General features: G+C 36.0%; 1 protein-coding gene across 3 annotated transcripts in view; it reads left to right on the forward strand.

Moving 5' to 3' along the window:
- The window catches only part of LOC106884104 (EF-hand calcium-binding domain-containing protein 14), a 98,921-nt gene that overhangs the window by 72,221 nt on the left and 4,328 nt on the right, over positions 1-22,372 (forward strand). For all 3 annotated transcript variants that reach the window (XM_014935325.2, XM_014935324.2, XM_014935323.2), the window contains exons 3-6: positions 11,983-12,128; positions 15,105-15,203; positions 18,889-18,999; positions 20,592-20,681. In XM_014935325.2, coding sequence (XP_014790811.1) covers positions 11,983-12,128; positions 15,105-15,203; positions 18,889-18,999; positions 20,592-20,681 — 446 coding nt within the window. The remainder of the gene's footprint in view (positions 1-11,982; positions 12,129-15,104; positions 15,204-18,888; positions 19,000-20,591; positions 20,682-22,372) is intronic.

Below are 22,372 nucleotides of genomic sequence, written 5' to 3' on the forward strand. Positions count from 1 at the left end.
ATATATGTGTATATATATATGTGTGTGTATGTATATATATGTGTATATATATATATATGTGTGTGTATGTATATATGTGTGTGTATGTATATATGTGTGTGTATGTATATATGTGTGTATGTATATGTGTGTATGTATATATGTGTGTATGTATATATGTGTGTATGTATATATGTGTGTATGTATATATGTGTGTATGTATATATGTGTGTTTGTATATATGTGTGTATGTATATATGTGTGTATGTATATATGTGTGTAAGTATATATGTGTATATGTATATATGTGTGTATGTATATATGTGTGTATGTATATATGTATATATGTGTGTGTATGTATATATGTATGTATATGTGTGTATATATGTATGTGTGTATAATATGCATGATGTATGTGTGTAGCTGTATATCTTTTATGAATATACAAAATGTGAAGAACAGGGAAATGAAAAGCCAAAAACAACTTCTGAGAATGCTTCCAAACAGTAATACATTACACAATATTTATTTTGCCCAAGTTGCACAGATACTCTCTTGCTATTATTGTGTCAGAAATTCAAGAGATTAATAATTGGAAGTCGATTGTCAACAACTCTATTCTTACACCAAATGTGATGAAAAATAATTTTTTTTATTAAAACACAAGCTCTTCTTTGAATAAAATTTGCTAGTCAGAATACGTCAGAGGTGAGAGAGACTGTTTCTGCTCTAATTAGTAAAATTTCAGTTTCTGATCTCAGTTTTTGTATATTGTTACATATTATATGACGTCAGCAATCATGGAAAGATTCCTGTTATTCTTTCTTTCTGTCTTTACATTTGAGCTGAAAGTAATCTAGTTTCTAACTCGGGTAAGCTATTAATGTAGTGTTTAGTTTACCTGGCTTAGGTGAAAGAAGGAAGACAGTATGACTGCATTGTTGAAGTTTAGTTTGAGTATTTTGTTAAACAGCAAAAGCATTTTCTTACACAACCAGAACTGAAGAAATAGGAAAAGTAGATTTTGCATGCACTCACTCATGCATGCGCGCGCGCACACACACAAACACACAGTGTGTGTAAAAACATTTAAAGACAGATTGAATACTGATTACATGTATTGATAGTTTGTTGCTAGTTCCTTCTGATTCACTTTCAAATATCGTTTGTATCTGTATCATTTTAGTTTTAAGACGTACACACACACACACACACACACACACATTGACATAGATAACTGGTTAAGAAGTTTACTTCTCAAATCCAGAGGTGTTAAGGCAGATCCCACTCTGCAGTGCTCTGGGTAAGTGTCTTCTACCATGGTTATAAGTTGAGCAAAGCCTTGTGAATGAACTGGGGTAGACAGAAACTGGTGTGATGGCCTATCCGTCAGATGGTAGGCAACTGTAATTCAAAGGGTTGCAATAATGACAATAAAGGGAGGGAGAGAGTAATAACAGCTACATGTTTGCTGGTAGGAGAGAGATCAAGTGATAGTCATATAAATAGTCGATAGTAAAAGAGGGTGATGGATGACCTGGAGGAAAGAGAATGAGGATTTGCAATACAGGCAAGTAATGTTAGATGGTAAGACAGGGTAAGCGTTGCTTAGTCATGGAGTTAAGGTGATGGTAGGAGTGAGTGTCCAAGAGTGATGAATGTTAGTAATGAATGACCTGGGAGACAGAGAGAGAGAGAGAGAGTAATAGTGTGAGAGAGTGGTGTATCTGATATCAATTGCTCTAATACAGTACCTCATTACCAAGAGAGAAAGAGAGGTAGAGTATTACAGATGGTGGACTTTGGAGTTGAATATGGAGAGATCCAAATCCAGCAGGATTTCTACAGGTAGATCAACATCATCGTTTAACGTCCACTTTCCATGCTAGCATGGGTTGGACGATTAGACTGAGGACTGGTGAACCAGTTGGCTACACCAGGCTCCAATCTGATTTGGCAGAGTTTCTACAGCTGGATGCCTTTCCTAACACCAACCACTCCGAGAGTGGAGTGGGTGCTTTTACGTGCCACCAGCACGAAGGCCAGTCAGGCGGTACTGGCAACGGCCATGCTCAAAATGGTGTATTTTACGTGCCACCTTCACAGGAGCCAGTCCAGCAGCACTGGCAACGATACTGGCAACGATCTGCCCTTCCTAAATACCAACCACTTTACAGTGTGTACTGGATGCTTTTTTTCAAGGCACAAGCAATAGTGAAGTCACTAAGTACTCACAAGACAAGGCCCCTCAATTGAGTAGGGTGTAGTATTAGAAGATGTGGAAGTATTATTGCTGGACAAGAACAGGTTTTGTCTTTCATCTCACAAGGTGTCCATTGATCGCCTTCCTCTGGCTTGTTAGGGTTGCTGGTTTAGTCACTGACGACCCAACCATGCAGCAGATTGTACTAAGTTACATTCTACCAGTGGCTGGGCATTACATTCTTAATCCTTTAGCATTCAGATTATTCTGTCAAATCTAATGTTCATTCATATTGTTTTGAACTCATCAGCTTTGAGATTTCAACAATTTGATAATTTATTTTTTAGATTGACATTGTAAGGTAGGTGTGAAAGGTCACACTGGGCCCTTTTGGACATAAAACGGGTCGAATATTTGGGCCTGATATGGCTGGGTTAAATGCTAAAGGGTTAAACTACCAGAGACTCTATATACCTATCTACACTAGCATACACACTAGAGCTATCTAAATTTTCTACCCTTGTATCCAGGCTTGTCCCTTGCAACCCTCTCCAGCAGAGCATTCCTAATTTTGCGGGCTTATAAGTGCTGATGCCACATAAAAATCACCTATACTGGTACTGTATAAAAGTACCCAGTGCATTTAAGTGGTTGGCTTTAGGAAGGGCATCCAGCTGTAGAAACCATGTCAAAACATACGGAGCCTGAACAGCCCTTCAGCTTGTCAAACTGTCCAACTCATGCCAGCATGGAAAACAGATATTAAGTGATGATGATCTGCTTTAGTCACTACATAATTACCTCCCTATTCAACCACAGACACTCCCCCACAAAACTATATCTTTTCACTGACATAGACACCAAACACTAAACTACCTCTGTATACAACTGTAGACACTACTGGCTAAGTTATATCCTACATTATGAACCAATGAAGGAGCCTTTGCTAAAAATAACAACCAAATTTCCTTCATCGCAATATTAACTTTAAAATGGAAAGGCACATTGGGTAATATAATCTTAATAAGCAAAAGAACTGGGTAGTCATGGCTGGAATGCCTTTGATCATAATTTTGCTAGATTTACTGACCTTGGGTTTAACAACAACCATAGAAACTATGTAACTAATGGTCAAAATGTATGGCAGTCTTTCCTTATCAGTGGGAAATATTTCAATAGATGGATGTACAGAGAGTGAGAAGTTTCAATGAGAGGTTGAAGTGAGAGATAAAGAGCTAGAAGGGGAGGGGGAAGACACATTAGCTGTAATAGCTGAGAGGGTATAATGATTTATAAAGTTTTCTTTCAGACTTATCATTTTTTCTATCTCTTTCATAGACTGCTTAGACATAAACTGAATATAATCAATACGTCCATATTGATTATGTTTATAAAAAATAAAAAATAGATTTCACTTGACTGCTTAGTCTGACATACACACACACACACACACATACACACACACACACACCTGCAACATTATCACTCATATACACAAGTAAAACTCCTATAATCTTACTTTTATAGATTAATAAAATGTCTTATTCTTTAAAACAATAGCAGCGGTTTCATTGAGGAAGTGCTTAATAATTGAACTTGTAATTCTATTGTCTTGGAATTGTGTCTTGCTTGATCAATGCAGCTTAAAGAATTTACCCATATTAGCAGCTCTGGCAATTCTAAGGGAATAATAGTGCAGTAATTGTATTGTTAGTGTTTCACACTAGAGTTTGCACACCAACAGTTTCTTGTGTTAGTCTCACCAATTATTTATTTTATCACACACACATACTCTCTCTCTCTCTCTCAGTCACTATTTGTTCTCTCTATCTCTCTCTCTCTCATCTGAAACTTTGTGTTGTCACAGCTTGTATTGACACAACTATCATTAACCATTCTAATAACCACCAACCTACTAGAAATATCAACTAAACATCCCTGCAAATCACACCCTACCATCTTAAAACCACTGCACATTGATATATCATCATCATTATTTAAAGTCCTCCTTCCACTCTGGTATGGGTTGGTTGGTGTGACAGGAGCTGGCCAGGCAGAAGACTGCGCCATACTTCTGTGTCTGTTCTGGCATTATTTTTGCGGCTGCATGCCCTTCCTAACATCAACCACCTTGTAGAGTTGGCTTATATATATATGCTGAGACCCCCTTCGGTCATGACTGACCATGGGATTGCACCTAGAAAATTACCCTCCCAGGCACAAGTCCGGGCAAGGTTGTTTATGGAAGACCAGCAGTCGCCCATGCATACCGGTCTCCCCTCTCCAAGTCACCAGTGTTATCTAAGGGAAAGGCAAAGGGGCCGATACAGCTTGGCACCTGTGATGTCGCAACTCATTTCTACAGCTGAGTGAACTGGAGCAACGTGAAATAAAGTGTCTTGCTCAAGAACACAACACGCAGCCCGGTCTGGGATTCGAACTCACAACCCCACGATCATAAGATCGATGCTCTAACCACTGAGCCATGCGCCTTCACTATATATAGTATTCAATGCATCATATCTGAAAATAAGATTGAATGGTCATGGAACTCTTATCATAGGTGCATTAGATTAGGGCTGACCTGTGTTTAAATACAAATATTTTCATTGCAATACTCTGCATCTCTGAACATGTTGATTGATTGTATACAAACTGTCTTCACTTTGTGCAGAGTACTTGTCTTGTCTCCACCTTCTTCACCTGTTACATTCACCACCAACACCATAATCACTGATCCTTCCCATGAGCTGCTTTGAACATCCACATGAAATTTCCTTACCTACCACCCATGTTTCTTTCCCCTACTTTCAACTAACCTACAACAGAAATCAATGTTTCAAATCCCCAATCTCCTCTCCCTGTACATGTAAGATTATATACCTGTAAAATGAGTTAATTACCATTACTTTTAATGAACATTTTAAAGACAGGAAAGGAAATGGTGTTGTGTGACATTCGTGAATGACTGGGGGTTGAATCTAAGTTATCTGTCACAGTGTCAGGCTTACCCTAACCAAAGCCTTTCTACAATATAATGACACTAATCAAGGTTATTAAAGGAACAACGAACATTAAAAGGGGAATTCTCCACTGCAAGTTATATCTCTGAGATAGTTTAAATTCTTGATTAAAAAAAAAATCATCCACTTACACCGCAAATACTTTTAAGAAAGACATGACCATCTCAGAGTATTATACTTTCTTCTTAATATATTTGAGGCCATGAGCCTAACAAACTCAAAATCGATCAGTTGAATAATTTTATTTTATCTGTAAACATTATTTCAATAGTAGCAGTAGTAGCACCAGTAGTGTACTTTTTAATATATGTATCTTCCCAATCACATTTTGATGTTTAAAGTTGTTTTCCAAGTTATTGTTGTTAAGCCTAGGGGCAGCTCTGACAGCAGATTTAAAGTCAAAGGTGTCCCAGTCATGATCATTTTTTCTCTCTTTTTTTTTTTGTTAAGTGTTGTAAGGTATGATTTGAAGGAAAATTTAACTACTGTTTCAGAGAATTTGAATTAACTACATAGAGGTTGGAGAAAGCATTAATGTCACAACTTTCTATGTCTACTTTCTTTATAAATTTGAGGATCTGTGACAAAACCCATCTTAAGCATCATTATTCTAAAGCAGTGTTCTTCTCAACTACTGTTTTTGCCTGTGGAGTCCTTTGATTGCTCTTTTACTTGAGGCGAGCAGAGGGTGGGGGCAAGCTAATAACCATTCAATGTCAAAAAAATCTGCTGTTATACTTTTATGATTAAATATTAGGATTGGTATAAAAAAAGATGTTCAAATATGTTTTGTGTATTGTAGAAATATTTGCACGTTAAGTTTAACCCCTTGCAGATGGGAAGCAGTACGGACTGCATTGAAACAGTCCGTATAGGTGCAGGAGTGGCTGTGTGGTAAGTAGCTTGCTTACCAACCACATGGTTCCGGGTTCAGTCCCACTGCATGGCACCTTGGGAAAGTGTCTTCTACTATAGCCTCGGGCCGACCAAAGCCTTGTGAGTGGATTTGGTAAACGGAAACTGAAAGGTTGGCGTTAGGAAGGGCATCCAGCTGTAGAAACTCTGCCAAATTTAGATTGGAGCCTGGTGTTGCCATCTGGTTTCACCAGTCCTCAGTCAAGTCGTCCAACCCATGCTAGCATGGAAAGCGGACGTTAAACGATGATGATGATATATATATATATGTATATATATATATATATATATACGTATATGTGTTTGTGTGTCTGTGTTTGTCCCTCCACCATCGCTTGACAACCAATGCTGGTGTGTTTACGTCCCCGTAACTTAGCAGTTCGGCAAAAAAAGACCAATAGAATAAGTACTAGGCTTATAAAAGAATAAGTCCTGGGGTTGATTTTCTCGACTAAAGGCAGTGCTCCAGCATGGCCGCAGTCAAATGACTGAAACAAGTAAAAGAGTAAAGAGAGTGTGTGTGAGTAGTGCTATGTCTCGCTCTGTGTGGCACTGTGGTTTTAAATATACCACACTGAAAAGAATCTGTAAATACACTGTAAAATTCCTTGTATGAAAAATTGTGAAGTTACTGAGTGGCCAGACTGTCAGTACAAAATCCATCAGCAAGGGGTTAACAACAAAATCCAGTTGAGACTTACTGTTCTAACATATAAATCTTTTGTTTATTTATATATCTATGTCCACCACCATAGACAATAGCACTAACACCTAAAAGACTGTTTAACCAGGGTTTTTAAATTTTTTTTATTTTACATTCTTATTGCATTCCAACATAAACAGTTCCTCTCTCCAATCAAGCAATGCCAGCTTGGAAATTCAGATATTTTAAAAGAAGAGAGGATTATAATGTTGGAGATGATGATGGTGATGATGTTTATGATAATGTTGGTGGTGGTGATGATTACTACATATTCGTCTTGACATTAGATACAATCTAAATTTTTTTTCTTTTCTGCTAACCTCTTTACTCAAATTTCCCTTCATATAATCACTTTTCTGTTCATTAGTCAATCGATACTCAGATATAACTCTATCACCATAGCAACATCTTTCTGAAACTATTACTTACTAATGTAGGTACTCAGAAGTTGGGCTTCCAGCAACCTAATTTTCATTTGCAGTAGTGACTTGTTTCTCTTTTATTTACGCTGTTCATTCCATCTACAAGAGGGACATGTATTCTACACAGACCCATTTTCTCCTTATTTTCTGTGATTCTGATTCCTTGCTGTCAGTGTTAATTACTAATGTAACTTCATAGTTTGCCTAGCTGGCTTTACAATATTCTAGCTTAGTGCCTTACAGTTCTGGTTTTATATGTCCTTCATGGTTAATTGATTTTTTTTCTGCTATTTTCTGTGATATTGTGAATATTGTCTTTCTCCACAAGTTATCATACTCTTTGCTGAAATCCACTGAATACTGTCATTTCCCCAATGCTGGTAGCAATTAGTCTACTGCACTACACTTTACAATAGGTACTGTTCCTTCCCCCATCTGTACTCAACAGTTAGCTTACCAAAATCACCAGTTAACCCATAATCTTCCTCATTACATGTTTTTTTTAAAGCTTGTTGTATTTTAAACAAGACATGGTCAGCCTTTTTCTAGAAGTGGGCCATATGCAACACAGCTCATCATCAGAGCAGTGCTAATAAAAAAAAAGTCCAAGGTAATTTTTCTTATTAGGCATTCCTTCAGGAAATCCTGCAGGTGGCAGTTGGCCCATGACTCCTTTAATTCTTCTTGCACACATTTCTTACATACATACATACATAGAACATGCACACTCCTACATACACTACTTTTACTTTTCTGCTCACTGTCTCTCTCTCTCTCTCTCTCTCTCTCTCTCTCTCACCTCAACGACTTTTCCTAGCCTCTCATCATCTTTTCCGTTCTGCCTCTCCACTACCAACTCCATCACACATGGCTCCTCCACCTTTTCTCTCACCCCCCCCTCTCTCTCTCTCTCTCTCTCCTTCTGAATACCTCTCTTCTACCAGTTCTCTTCCTCCCTACTACTCTATCACATTAGCTCACACCATTTAGTGATGACAAATCAATAATGACAAAATTGTGATTTAGGTAATTAGAGTAGCTGTCAGCAAAAATTATATGATGTGTGTATGTGTCCATGATGGTAATATCATTGGATTAAAGGTTCAAATTGTATACTTTGGTATAAATGATCAGTTTTATTCATTTATATATGATGGATTATATTTTATATCTGCATATTTATATTTTTTATGGATGACTACTAATATATGTATGTTTGTATGTATGTATACACATAGTGTATGTATGTGTGTATAATTGTCAAATATTAATTGAAGGCTTGACCAATACCTTTCAAGTCATCAGAATATCATATATATATATCTTATTTTTACAAGGAAATGGTTGGCAGTGACTTTTTTGGCTTAGTCACCTTTGTCAGACTGACGAAAGTGACTAAGTGCAATTTTGAAGTCACTTCACTGTCATCCTTTTCCTTGCAAACACACACACACACACATATCAACATCATCATCACCATTTAATGTAGAAAGCATCTCAATGCTGCTCTGTGGCTCACCTGATCCTGTCAAACTTTCCATCTCATGTTAGCATGGAAAACATGTTAAGTGATGATAACATATGACCAGTTTTATATTTCTGGATAGGATTTTCAAAAGCTTCATGTATCATCTTACTTGTTAGAATTCGAGTGTCTAAAGACATACACAGACACACACCTTGTCTCTGCTCAACAACTCTTCTGCACCTCTCATCACTTCCATGCTCCTCCCACTACTACACGCATATACTTTCTTCACTTGATTAAAAATTCTATAAATTATTGTTGTGTAAAACATGCCTACCATCACCATTGAGGAACCTTCAGTGCAGCTGCTAGGCCTGCTAGAAATTGCAGCTAAATCATTATATTAAAGGATACATTGAACAATGTAGTCCCTGATATATAAAAAAAAAAGACTGTTATGACTGGAACAATTGCTTGATAGAACTGAAAGGGGTTAAACACTAACATGAACATAAGTTGATGAGCTAAAGAGGAAATTGTGCATGAGTGTATTGAGTAGACTGCTAAGCCTCTACATCAGTAGTGCTCAACCATTTTTTGCCTATGGACCCATTTGCTTCCTATTTTACGCAGGTGGACCCCCATAGCCATTTGATGTCTAATGCTTTTGATAACAACCTGGCTGAAACCACTTCTGGCTTTGTAGTACAAATGTCTTGTTTTCAAAAGTTTTGAATTAAAATCTTCCACCCCCACCTTAGTCACAATTTATGTTCCTAACACTAGCTTCATGATAACTAAGTTATTTTACTAATTTCTTTGTTATATTTAAAATTAATTGAAAGAGACAGAGCATCTCAACAGACATATGGTAACAAAAGGGTTTTAAAAATCCCATTGTATTTTTATAATTAAATATTATTGGGAATTGTATGAAAAAAAATTTTAATATTTTGTATACTGAAGAAGTATAACCAATTTATTGCAGATAAATCTTAATAGCAAAATCTTATATGGACCCCCAAGGGTCATTTGGATCCTTGTTGAGAACCCTTGCTCTAAATGGCTACTTGACTTGCTAGAAATAGCAGCCAATTCACTCCTGTCTTGAAAAAAAAGGAAAGATATGCTGGATAGTGTAGTCCTAGATACACAATCTAAAGGGTATATGGGATGGTCATTGCTAGAATACCTTTCATCATAGATGCACTTTAATAAAGTTAACCTGACCGTTACAATAACATTATCAACTGGACACTTTTATCATTAATATCATAGATTTAAGAATAAAAAAAAGTATCAATGATGCTACTTGGGTCAGTAAAATCAGCTATATCTTCTAAAAACTAATGTCTTGTGGAAGAGAAATAGCTAAAAGAAGGGAGGATGTGACATTGCACTATCAGTTTATAGGTCTTGGATTCAAACCATCTATAAGAGGAGTACTTACTTTACTCCCTATGGAGTATCAGCCATCAATGACTTTTCTTTACTGTCCTTGCCTCTGTACCATCTTTTCTTCTCTCCAGTTGGATCCCTGCTTTTTCAGCTCTTCCTCAGTATCCCATCTTTGGCTATTCTTTTAGTGTATCCTCTCTTCCATCTTTCTTGTGGGTTCCAGGTCAGGCTCTGATGTGTAATGCAGGATTTTGGTTTTCTTAATTTCCTTTTGGATTTTACTGCATCACATTACGTTTCCCTGAGGGAGGATATTTCTCTTCCAGGTCCTGTTGGTTTTGAATTGTCATTGATGTTTCTGTAACTTTTTAGTTAGGGATGTTGGCCCATACATGTATACATATAGTTTTCATTCCATTTACCTTTTGTTATTCAGATTTATTTTTCACACGTTAATGCCTTTGTTTTCTTTCTTTTTTAAGGTAATAACTGGTCCTTCATTATTTGATAGGGTTTCTTAATTGTCATCTGCTTTATAAACTAATGACATGTATTATGGTTTCCTTGGACATAATTCATGATGTATATTTGTATGTGAACAAGTCCCCAAGCTATTTTTATATTAAAGTAAACTGCATTTATGAAATTTTTTAATAAAACTAGGTGTGAAGTAATTTAATTATATAAGGAAACTGTAAAGTGGTGAAGATATCTAAAAATACTTCAAAGAGTATATGAAGTTTTGATTGTCAAGTTTGAATTCAAATTATCATAAGTTAATTTCATATTTTAACTCTCCAGGGTCAGTAAAACAAAAACTTCTAATACAATGAAGAAGATTCAATCACCTGTACCCTTTGTCCAACTGATATTGTCCTTGTGTATAGTCATAAGATGCATATAATAAATTTTACATTCAAAAGTGAGTTATGAATTACTTCCTCTTGTATTGATATGGACCTGGTATGATAGATAAGTTACTTTCTATAGGTACAGGTATTTAGGTGATTCATTTCATCCCCAAGGAAAATAAATATTTCATAAATCTCCATACACTGTTTAGAGGACAATTAAATAATGACTTAGTGTGTTTATGTTGTTGTTTAACCCAAGGTCAGTCTGATCAAGCCGGCCTGTCTTCTAGTCATTTGTCTTTTACTCGTTTTGTGGGTCATGATCTTGAAAGGTTTTAGTTGAAAAAATCAACCCCAGGACTTATTTTTTTAAACCTAATTCTTATTCCATTGGTCTCTTTTGCCAAACTGCTAAGTTACGGGGATGTAAACACACCAACACCAGTTGTCAAGCGGTGGTGGGGGACAAATGCAGGCACAAAGGCACACATACATAGATATATACATATGTATATACCTATATACAATGGGCTTCTTTCAGTTTCCATCTACCAAATCCACTCACTAGGCTTTGGTTGGCCCAAGGTTATTGTAGAAGACACTTGCCTAAGGTGCCACGCAGTGGGACTGAACCAGGAACCATGTGGCTGGGAAGCAAGCATCTTACCACTCCTCATGCATAGTGTATCAAACACTAGAGTCCTTCCATCACACTCTTCTTATCTCGCTCTTCTTCCCTTTAGCTGTTGTTGTCGATCTAACAACACAGAAACATTTATAGCTGTCCTTGTTAAAATTTTGTCTGACACAATATTTTTTTAAAAATTGGTCATTGCACAGGAAATGAGATAACTGTTTATCTGAATTTCTTTATCAGTAGTGTGTGCATGTGTGTATGCACACATATACACATTTTACTTTTTTTTCTAAATATTTTATTATTATTATTATTATTATTTTAATTTTGTTTTTGTTAAATTAGTATTTATTTGTTTATTTATTCTTAATATTTTATAGTCGAAAGAAAGAACCAGTTTACACCTGAAGAATTTCAAAAGCTTCACACTCAAATTCAAGAGTTGAACAAAACTCTCAATAACTACAAATCTGGTAAAAATGGCCTCCAGGCGATTCTTTATAATGTCACCTTACTTACAAAGGACGTAAGTATGTCTACATTATCATCTTCTTAATCTGTCTCAATGAGTCATGACAACTGCTCATTCAGTGGGCATTTCTTTTGTTTTCTTTCTACAATTGTGAGTAAAGAAAGTAGTATTGACTTGCATTGGTGGTTGTGTTGCAAAGGTAGAAGTGTAATGTTGGTATTAATTAATCTATCTGGAAACAACCAATTAACAAATGTCAATGAACATTAGTCAACAGTGTAGAAACAATAATTGATGATTACTTGTAAAATGTTTCCCTTTGAAATTATTAATTGAATCACCAAAGGAAAATTTAACTCTTTAGCATTTAAACTTGCCCAAATATTCTTCCTGTTTTGTTCAAACTGACCAGATCCAACCTCTCACACTTACCCTACAGTGTTATTCTGAAAATAAGCAATCACATCATCGAAATCTTGAAACTATGAGATAATGCATGATTAATTCAAAACAGTGTGATTAAATGAACATTATACTTGACTGAGTAATCTGAATGCTAAACTGTTAACTGTGTATTTGTAATTACCAGTGCCGCTGGACAAGCTCCTGTGCAGGTGGCACGTAAAAAACACCATTTGAGCGTGGCCGTTGCCAGTAGCACCTGACTGGCCTTCACCATGTCTTCACCATGCTGCTGTTTCTGTGAATCCACTACTCATGCTGTGTAATTAGAGTAAGGAAATGGTAGAGCGTGGTCAGTTAACAGTTACTTCACACTGCCAGACCAAATACTTGGTAGTATTTAGTTGTATCTCTGTATGTGCTGTGTTCAAATCCCAGCAGAGTTCACTTTTGCTTTTTATGTTTGGGATCAATAAACTATGGTGTATCATTGGCTATTCCTTTGCTTGTGAAAATTTGGCAATGTTTCTATGCTGGAAATATTTATTGAGATAACAAAAAGTCAGTTAACTACTTCAAAGGAAATAACTTTTGTATTATATTTCTATAATAAATTATTATCATTATTGTTGTTGTTATTATTATTATTATTATTATTATTATTATTATTATTATTATTATAATAAATGCTATAAAGTAGTCAAATGAATAGGTGTATCTAGCTTTGAATTCCTGGCTTGAAGCCATTTAGACTCCCATTACCAATGCCTTTGGGAGGGCAATGAAAATTTCAACATCACTCACCAACCTGATGCCCTGTGTTTATGGAAATAAACCTGGTATGGTTAGTTAATTCTATAATTATATTAATAATTTAAGTATAAACGCTGAATGATTTTATTAATAATTTAAAGATAAAAGCCCTTAAAAAGTATGTTCCTGACTTCTAAAGTATCAAGACGCCTGCTTAGAAGAGTTAGGCTGACATGTTCTCTTAGACAATACAAGATGATAAATATAGATTGTATTGTTTATCTGTTGTCTTTGATGTAAAATTTCCTTTTGAATTATTTAACTTCTAAATAATTTTATTTCCCTCTATCAAAAACTGTACCATCTGCTACATTGACTTCATAGTTCTTTGATCACTACTTCACTACAGTTAAGGTGAAGGCTATGTTTTACTAATGAGCTCAGAATAAGACCAAAAATATGTCCAGAATTGTTTCTCATAAATATTATTGTCATTTTGTAATTGTGTTCTTTCATTCCTACACATTCATTTGTAGTTAACATGAGATCTTCAGTTCAGTCCCACTGCGCAGCACATTAGACAGGTGTCTTCTAATATAGCCACATGCCAACAAAAGCCTTGTGAGTGAATTTGGAAGATGGAAACTGAAAGAAATCTGTCCTATATCATCATCATCTTTTAACTTCCATGCTGTTGTGGATTGGATGGTTTGACAAGAGCTGGAGAGCTGCCCAGGCTCCAATTGTTTGGCCAGCTGGAGAGCTGTCCAGGCTCCAGTTGCATGATCTGGCATTGTTTCTACACCTGGATGTTCTTCCTAATGCCAACCACTTTACAGAGTGTGCTGGGTGCTTTTTACATGCTACCAGCATGGGTGCTTTTACATGGCTCCATAACTAGTGTATTTTACGTGGCGCCAGCACAAGTATCCTTGTCTAGGCATCACATGATGGCTGTAAAGGAGCATCATTGTCATACAACCGAAGTTGTTCATTTCCAGTCTTCCACACAGTTTCTATCTATCAAATTTACTCACATCAATCAGTCAGCCTGGAACTATACTAGAAGATACTTGCCCAAAGTGAAGTGCTGTAGGACTGAACCTGAAACCACATGGCTGCAAAATGAGTTTCTTAATCACGGACCCCACCCCCACCTTTTTTTTTTTTTTAAGTCAGCAAAGAAAGGGCTGCCCCCACAAACTTTTTTTGTGACTAGTGATGAAGTGGGAGAGAGAAACCATGTTTCACATTGGTTGCAACTGTAAGAAGCAACACAGCAAAACATGGAATAATCTTTAGAACAGAGGTTTTGATCTGATTGCATGCAACAAAGAGGCTGCCACTAAAGGCACTCAAGAGTCATACATGTTATTAAACTGAGCAAAGGATCAAGTCTATCACCTGAGGTGGAAAAGAAATTTGCCCAAGACAAATATTGCAGATCACCGTATTTTTAATGTAGTTAGTTAAACTGCAGTGATTAAATCAGGCAAGAAAAAGAAGAAAAAAATGATGTGAAGATTCTCTTTCGTCCTTTATTTTTATACCAATCTGAAATATAGGATATTTTATTTGTGAAGTTATCAAACATAAATTAGTAGTTTGTCCCTTTTTCATTCTCTTTCAAATGCTGTGTGCATCTATATCCTTACTTGGTTTAAAAATAATATTTTAGAATATGGAATGGTTCTATGATTTTTACTTTTTAGGAGGCAGTGTTACCACCATTGGTTGTTTGGTGGTGTTATCGCTTGTCATCTCAGTACTTCATCTACTATTTGTGTGCAAAAGTTGCACTTCTGTTTTGTCAGTCATGTTACAACAATTCATCACTTGGTGTCACCACTGAAAATTATCCCTTTTCATTTATAGATTGCCACTCTCAAAGAAAATTCAGCCAGTTTACAAAAAAGTCTTGCCAAAGCTCCTTCTCTTGAGTCATTGCCAACTGAAGTAGAGACTATGTCAAAGGTAAACCATCAATTTACTTGTCTATGTAATCAGCCCATTTTCCCATCTCTGTATACTCCTCTTTCCCTATTCTGTCTACTTGTTTTTCTATTTTTAATTGCTAATGAATTTGTGCATGTATTTGTAGTTATGAAATAATTTTATTTGTATTTATTAGATGATGATGATCATCATCCTTTAACGTCCATTTTTCATGCTAGTATGGGTTGGGTGGTTTGATTGAAGCTGGCAAGCCAGAGAGCTGCACCAGGTTCTAGTCTTGGCTTGGTTTCCATGGATGCCCTTCCTAATGCCAAACATTTAACAGTGTGTGCTGGGTGCTTTCAATGTGCCACCGGCACAAGTGCTTTTACATGGCACCAACATGAGTGCTTTTTATATGGCACCAGCACAGATATCCTTAAGTATTGTATAACATATGTGATATACTGCATTATGATGCAAGTATGACTGATATCATGGTATTTCATTTTGCTCTAAAACAACAACCAGTAGCATCAGTGCAATAACCTCACCAAATTACACCTTGTTGTTTTTTCCACAAGGACAGAGAGAAAGGACAACATAAGGGTATAAATAAAGTTAAAACCCAAACATTTGCATGGTATTAATGTCCAGAAGGTGTAGGTGGATTTGAAGAAAGCACTAATGTTCTTAAGCTTTATGGCAATAATGAAACGATACCCTTACCATGTAGTATGGTCCCACTTGATAAAAAAGATATTTTGATTGTTGAGTTAACATTGCATTGGAACAGTAATATGAAGTGGGTGCATAAAAAATACCACACAGCTATGCCTGCACATATATAGTATATAACATTAATCTACAAACACACTGTGTTCTCTCTGCCTTTTCTACTACTACTACTACTACAATGGCCTCTGCTCTCCAGTGCTGGCTGGCTGGTCTCATATGATTTCCAGTTTGTCACTCTTGACTTGCTCATCTCTCCTCCTTGTTATCCCTTTTGTGTACACCCTGACCTCGCACTAATCCTATCACAGAATATTGATCATCTGGAATTTCCTCCCTGCACATTTTCCTGAAGTCACAGACAAACAACAATTCAGTCTAATTAGTCTCAAGAAGGCTTTTCAAGACTATGGGGCCTGCCTTTACTTAAAACCAAAGCAAGGAAAAAAATTCTAGATTATTTTATTATGTAATATGGATTCTTATACAATGTTCTGATTATATAACAAATACCGTACTGCATGTCATTCCAGCCTTGGATGGTTCCGGTTAAAGTTTAGAGTTTGTATGATAAGAGATTGCTAACTCTGACTGGTCATCCATGAACCTTCCAATGGCACAATGTAACCATTTCCAACAGGAAGAGAAATTAATTTAGTACTTGATTGATACTTTATCGATCCCATAGAAGACACAGGTTGTGGTTAAAGTTTGCTTCCCAATCATGTGGTTTGGGGCTTAGTCACTGTGTGACATTTTAGGCAAGTGTTTTCTGCTACAGCTTTAAGTCAAACAAAGCCTTGTGTATGAACTTGTTTGACAGAAACTCAGAGAAACACCATTTGTTGTCAATCTTCTATGAAAAAAACTGTCCCGCCATTGGATTGAGGGATTGCTTGCAGAATCCTCCAGCTTCTCAAAAAAATTTGTTCTGCTTCTTTGTTCTGAATTACCTTGCTTGGAAGCAAGTGAGGGTTGGTGACAGGAAGGGTATCCAGCCATAAAAGAATCTGCCTCAACAAATTCTACCTGAATTAAGCAAGCATGGAAAAGTGGGTGTTTAAAATGATGCTCATGATGAAGATGATAGGAATGAAAAAGGAAGCTGACTTCGGGAGGATTTGAGTTCAGAGATTTAGAACAAATATCAACATTCTGTCCAATGCTCTGATGGTTCTGCCATTTGACTGCCTCTTACTACAAAACATGATATTAATTTATAAGAAGTAAATAATCTTTGTGAAGTATAATCCCAGACTTATGTAATGTGGGTGTACATGTGTAAATGAAAATGAATGTTATATGGATTTATTTTTATTGCTACTGGATTAGTAAGTGATTTGAATAATGGTATTAAATATGCATCATTATGTAAAATCAAATCTGTATGTCTAGATTAAGCATATGGTTACTTGTGTCTATGTGTGCACGTGTATGTGTGTATGCAATTTACAAGTTAGTCAAAGGAGGAAGGGCAGTGCACATGACCTCTACAAGCCATCTCAGACAAGTGATACTGATGCAACTGATGTCATGGAAAGTATTCAGAAACTGAAAGAGAAGAGTGTAGTATGAGGGGCTTGTTAAAAGGAGTGAAAAGAAAGAGAAGGTAACAAAAAAAATGAGAGAGAAAAGAGGCATACTGTTGGTAAAAAGAAATACATATTCAGCAAACAACATTATTTACGACATGACTTAAGGGAAAGAATAGCTAAAAAAATAAACGCTATTTCGTCTAAATGTTAATTATGGTTTTATATGTCATATGAAACTCATATTCATTGAATAAGTTAATGAAAAATATTGGGAATTAAATAGAAAATAGTGTGGTTTGTGGTGACTCCATAAATAGAGGTTATGTGTGTGTGTGTGTGTGTGTATGTATTATACTAAATCTATGCACACTGTTAAAAAGCATGAATCTGTGGAATTGTCTGAGAAAAACTATTTCATTAACTTGTGTTAAAATCATAATATATATCAGAGTGAGACAAACATCATTACAGTGACTCTCAGGAACAACACGTGCATTCTTGCTTTTCTTGAGGCTTGTCAATGGCATGGTCCCATTTGTCGTTCGCTTAAATGAAATTCATGCTTTGATATGTAGGTGACAGTGAATAAGACATTCACTGGTATTGTAGGAGCTTGTCAAGCTGTAGAAAAAACACAGTGTATGCAATTGAAATAACATTAGATTAAAAGCATGCATGTGTGCTTGTGTGTCATTTACTCCTTGATAAGAAATGAGTAGGATTTGATTTACTGCTTGCAAAACATTTGTGCAATTGTTTGATGTTCTGTGATTAATATATCTGTACGTTACAATGTAATGAGTCCTTTCTTGTATGAATGGTCTTGTTTTTAAGACTAGGCTATGATGTTTCAGCAAGGTATCTACTATATTTCTTCAGAGAAAGAATATTTCTTCTCTGATGAAGCTCAGCAGATACATGCTTTGTTGAAACATTGTGGCTATGTTGTGAGAATGTGAATGAATCAAATTATGCAATACTCCAATTTTTTACATTGAGTTATTTCTTATTTGTTGATTACTATGATTACCAAGTGATAATCCCCTCTCTTTCTTTGACTGTCTTCCCTTGACTCTTTTTATGTATGAGTGGTTTTTTACAGTGTTTTTGTGGGTAAAGCCATATGTAGAAAGCAGCATAGAACTTCCTGCACAATGGTTCAATGTTACACCATGACCGAAGGGGTTTTTTACCCTTTACCCTTTAACCAAAACTTGATTACTTAACTTTGATCAAATAATCAAACTCTGTAATGTGTATCGTGTACTTTTTTTCTTCTGTTTGTACACATTGATTGGTCATAAAAATGTGGTTTAGTCATGTATCCAAAGGGAAATATTAAAACATTAAACTGCTCCACAAAGGAAAGACTGAAATTCAATAATGTATAATGAAAACCGTTCTAGTTTGTATGATTGATAAAATCCTGGGTAATCCTTGTTCTTTTTTTCCAGAGTCTGAGAAGCCAAGGAAGTGACTTAGCAGCACTCAAAACCCAAGTAGAGAAAGATTTCCTGGTTGATACTGCCAACTTTGAGAATATCACTGCAAGTATGAAAGAACTGGTGAGTAGGATATTTATATTGTCTGTCTTTTAACAAATGTAAATATTATTGTTATTTTCCTTCAATTTATTTCTGTCAACATGTTATATCTTATGCCCTTGTAATATTGTAGCCATTGTCCATATATTATATTTTATATCTATGCACTATTATATCTATAGTTATGTTAATATCTTGTTTCCATGTTGATATTTAGAAAGATAAAATGTAATGTAGTTGCTCTTAAATATCTCGCTGTAGCTAGTTATATCATATGTTTCAGTCATTGGTTTGCAGCCATGCTGGAACACCGCCTTGAAGGGTTTAGTCAGACAAATCAACCCCTGTACTTATTTTTTAGTCTAGTACCTATTCTATTGGTCACTTTTGCCTAACTGCTAAGTTACAAGGCATAAATAAAACAATGCCCACTGTCAAGCAATGGAGGGGGAAATATGACACACACATACATACATATGGGTTGAAGTCTTGCTAGAGTTACCCACTGGTCAATGAAATGTATTTGACCAAAGTCTGTTTCTCTATATGTGGCTTTGTATTTAAAGAAGCCAGGCTTTCAGTTTTAGTCAACCATGTTGTTCTCCTTTATTGCCGTACTATATACTAGTGTCGGAGCAAAAATAGCCATTGGAAGGGAGGTAATTCTTAATTTTTTCGTTTTGAAAACGCGCTTGTATTACACAGTCTTTCTGTATTGCAATAACGTAGTCTGGAACACACTAATACCTTAAAAGTGGAGGGGAAAGGCAATGATCACAGCTAAATGCCTTTGAACATAATAAGCCTACTAGATGAGGGCCAGCTTGGACCTAAACAGCAACAACAGTTGCTGCTATTGAAACTACTATTACTGCAACCATGTTGGACAACCTTATTAATAAATAACTATTACACACAGTGATAACTTTTGAAGTACAGCTAACACTGGTACTGTATTGTGTGGTTGTCTTTTACGTCTTACAGTGATCAGAAGAATGTTTCATGTGATATATACACATATGCATTATATGAGTTAAACAGGATATGCAGTCTGCTTTACCTTAGAAATGGCAAACAGACGTACATTCTTGTACTATACTCAAACTTGCACACACCACTGTCCTTAAGGCAGAGAACTTGATACAAGTTACTTGTAGAGAAAACATTTATTCTGGGAATTGGAAGGTGCAATGTTTCATAATGACCAGTGTTTTAATCCTGGGTAGAAATCTTTGGACAAATGAAATATTAAGAAAATGAAGATACTTTCCTGTGTGAGAGGTTGGGAGTATTTTTTTAGGAGAGGTGGGAGTTGTTTGTTTATTTTTCAGCTCTTAATTTGTATAATCTGTATTGAAATATTTATGTACGTTAGTTTCTATATACTATGTGTGTATGACTATATATTTGTATATAAGTTTGCATGTGTGTGTGTGTGTGTATAGGTGAAGCAGATAGGTTACTGAGTCGAATTTCGAATTGTGTATTTCTTTGTTACTGCTAATACTTAGATTTCATGATAGACTGAAATATAAAATCTTACCACTATCAGTAAGATGTGTGTGTACACAAACTATATCTTATGTTTATCTCTTTTAACATGTCATTTACAGAGAGCAGAGATTAAACAACTTCAAATTGAGAAGGGACATGCTGATAACTTTACATATGATTTTACCAGATTAACTACCCAATTCCAAGAAGTTAGTAACATGCACTGTTTTTGTCTTCGATTTTTATATTTATTCTGGAAATATGAATAAATATTAGTTTGTTACATTGTTATGTTAATACATATTAAATTTCTGTTTGTTTCCATATTTTATTCGGGGCTTAATAGTTAAATCTTTTACAAAGATTTGGAGGCTAAAAGAGAAGACTGATCGGTAAATTATATACTGGACTTTGTTTTTGAGATGATACAGCTGCTGCTATGGCCTGCACGAAAACAGTAGTGTAGAATCTTGCTCTGAAAGCTTGATAAGCAATCAGGACTTCATCATATTTTATGTCCCCTTTTCTGTGCTGGTAGGAGTTGGACATGTATGTTTCAGTAATATTCCTTGCCACTTGTCATAATCCTTTGTCATCTTATTTGTGAAACCCATCATACTTCAGTACCATATTTTCCAGCATACAAGTTGACATAGCATATAATATAAACATGTACTGTAAACATTCAGACATCATCTCTGTCTTTCCAAGTCCTGCTGCATTTAACATAGAATTTTTGGTTCTCAAAAGTTGTCTTGATGTATAAGTCATCTTGCCTTTTCTGAAAATACAACACTTCTTCCCACATTAAAATTAGTTGGTACCAAAATTCGAATTGCTAGAAGAATAAAAGGATTCAAAAAGTTACATCCTCTTTTGGTCACTCAACCTGCTAGAATCAGCATCCATATCTTCCTTAAATTATGCTCTAAAATGAAAGGCATATTTGATAATGCAATCTAAGATAGGAAAAACCTGACAGCCATCACTAGAAAAACTTTAACCAGAGCTAATGTGGAACTGTGGAGGCGCAATGGCCCAGTGGTTAGGGCAGCGGACTCGCGGTCATAGGATCGCAGTTTCGATTCCCAGACCGGGCATTGTGAGTGTTTATTGAGCGAAAACTCCTAAAAGCTCCACGAGGCTCCGGCAAGGGATGGTGGCGAACCCTGCTATACTCTTCTACCACAACTTTCTCTCACTCTTTCTTCCTGTTTCTGTTGTGCCTGTAATTCAAAGGGTCAGCCTTGTCACACTGTGTCACGCTGAATATCCCCGAGAACTACGTTAAGGGTACACGTGTCTGTGGAGTGCTCAGCCACTTGCATGTTAATTTCACGAGCAGGCTGTTTCGTTGATCAGACCAACTGGAGCCCTCGACGTCGTAAGTGACGGAGTGCCAACAACAAACAAATGTGGAACTAAATAATAACTGGCCTTAATTTTATTGAAAATGGACATGTGAACAGTGATTCATTTGGGTTCGGAATGTTAAGGGGCAAGAAATTAAATATTGTAGAGGACTGGATAATGTAGTCCTAGATACATTTGTCTCAGATAGGTCATGACTGGAATGTTGTTGATATAACTGCTTGATCAGGGCTGATTTGTGCTTAAAAAGAAAACCTGAGCCCATGACTGTGGTTCTCTGAAAACACCTTGACCTGCTAGGAACAAATCTTCTTCAAATCACATCTCCCTACCATACCTTGATAAATGGTTAGACACATTGGAATTTGTGGTCATAGATGCAATACTTCTATTCAGTCAGGTCTGTGGGTAGAAAGATAATCCACATTGAAAGTTTTTCTCTATGATGTCTGTTTGAAGTATGTGTAAGAAGTATGTTAGAAGAGTATCCTTATAATCAAAAGTGGCCCATCCTTGATGATCTTATTCT

This window comes from Octopus bimaculoides, chromosome 8 (genome assembly GCF_001194135.2).
Source record: "Octopus bimaculoides isolate UCB-OBI-ISO-001 chromosome 8, ASM119413v2, whole genome shotgun sequence".
Classification (NCBI taxonomy): Eukaryota; Metazoa; Mollusca; class Cephalopoda; order Octopoda; family Octopodidae; genus Octopus; species Octopus bimaculoides.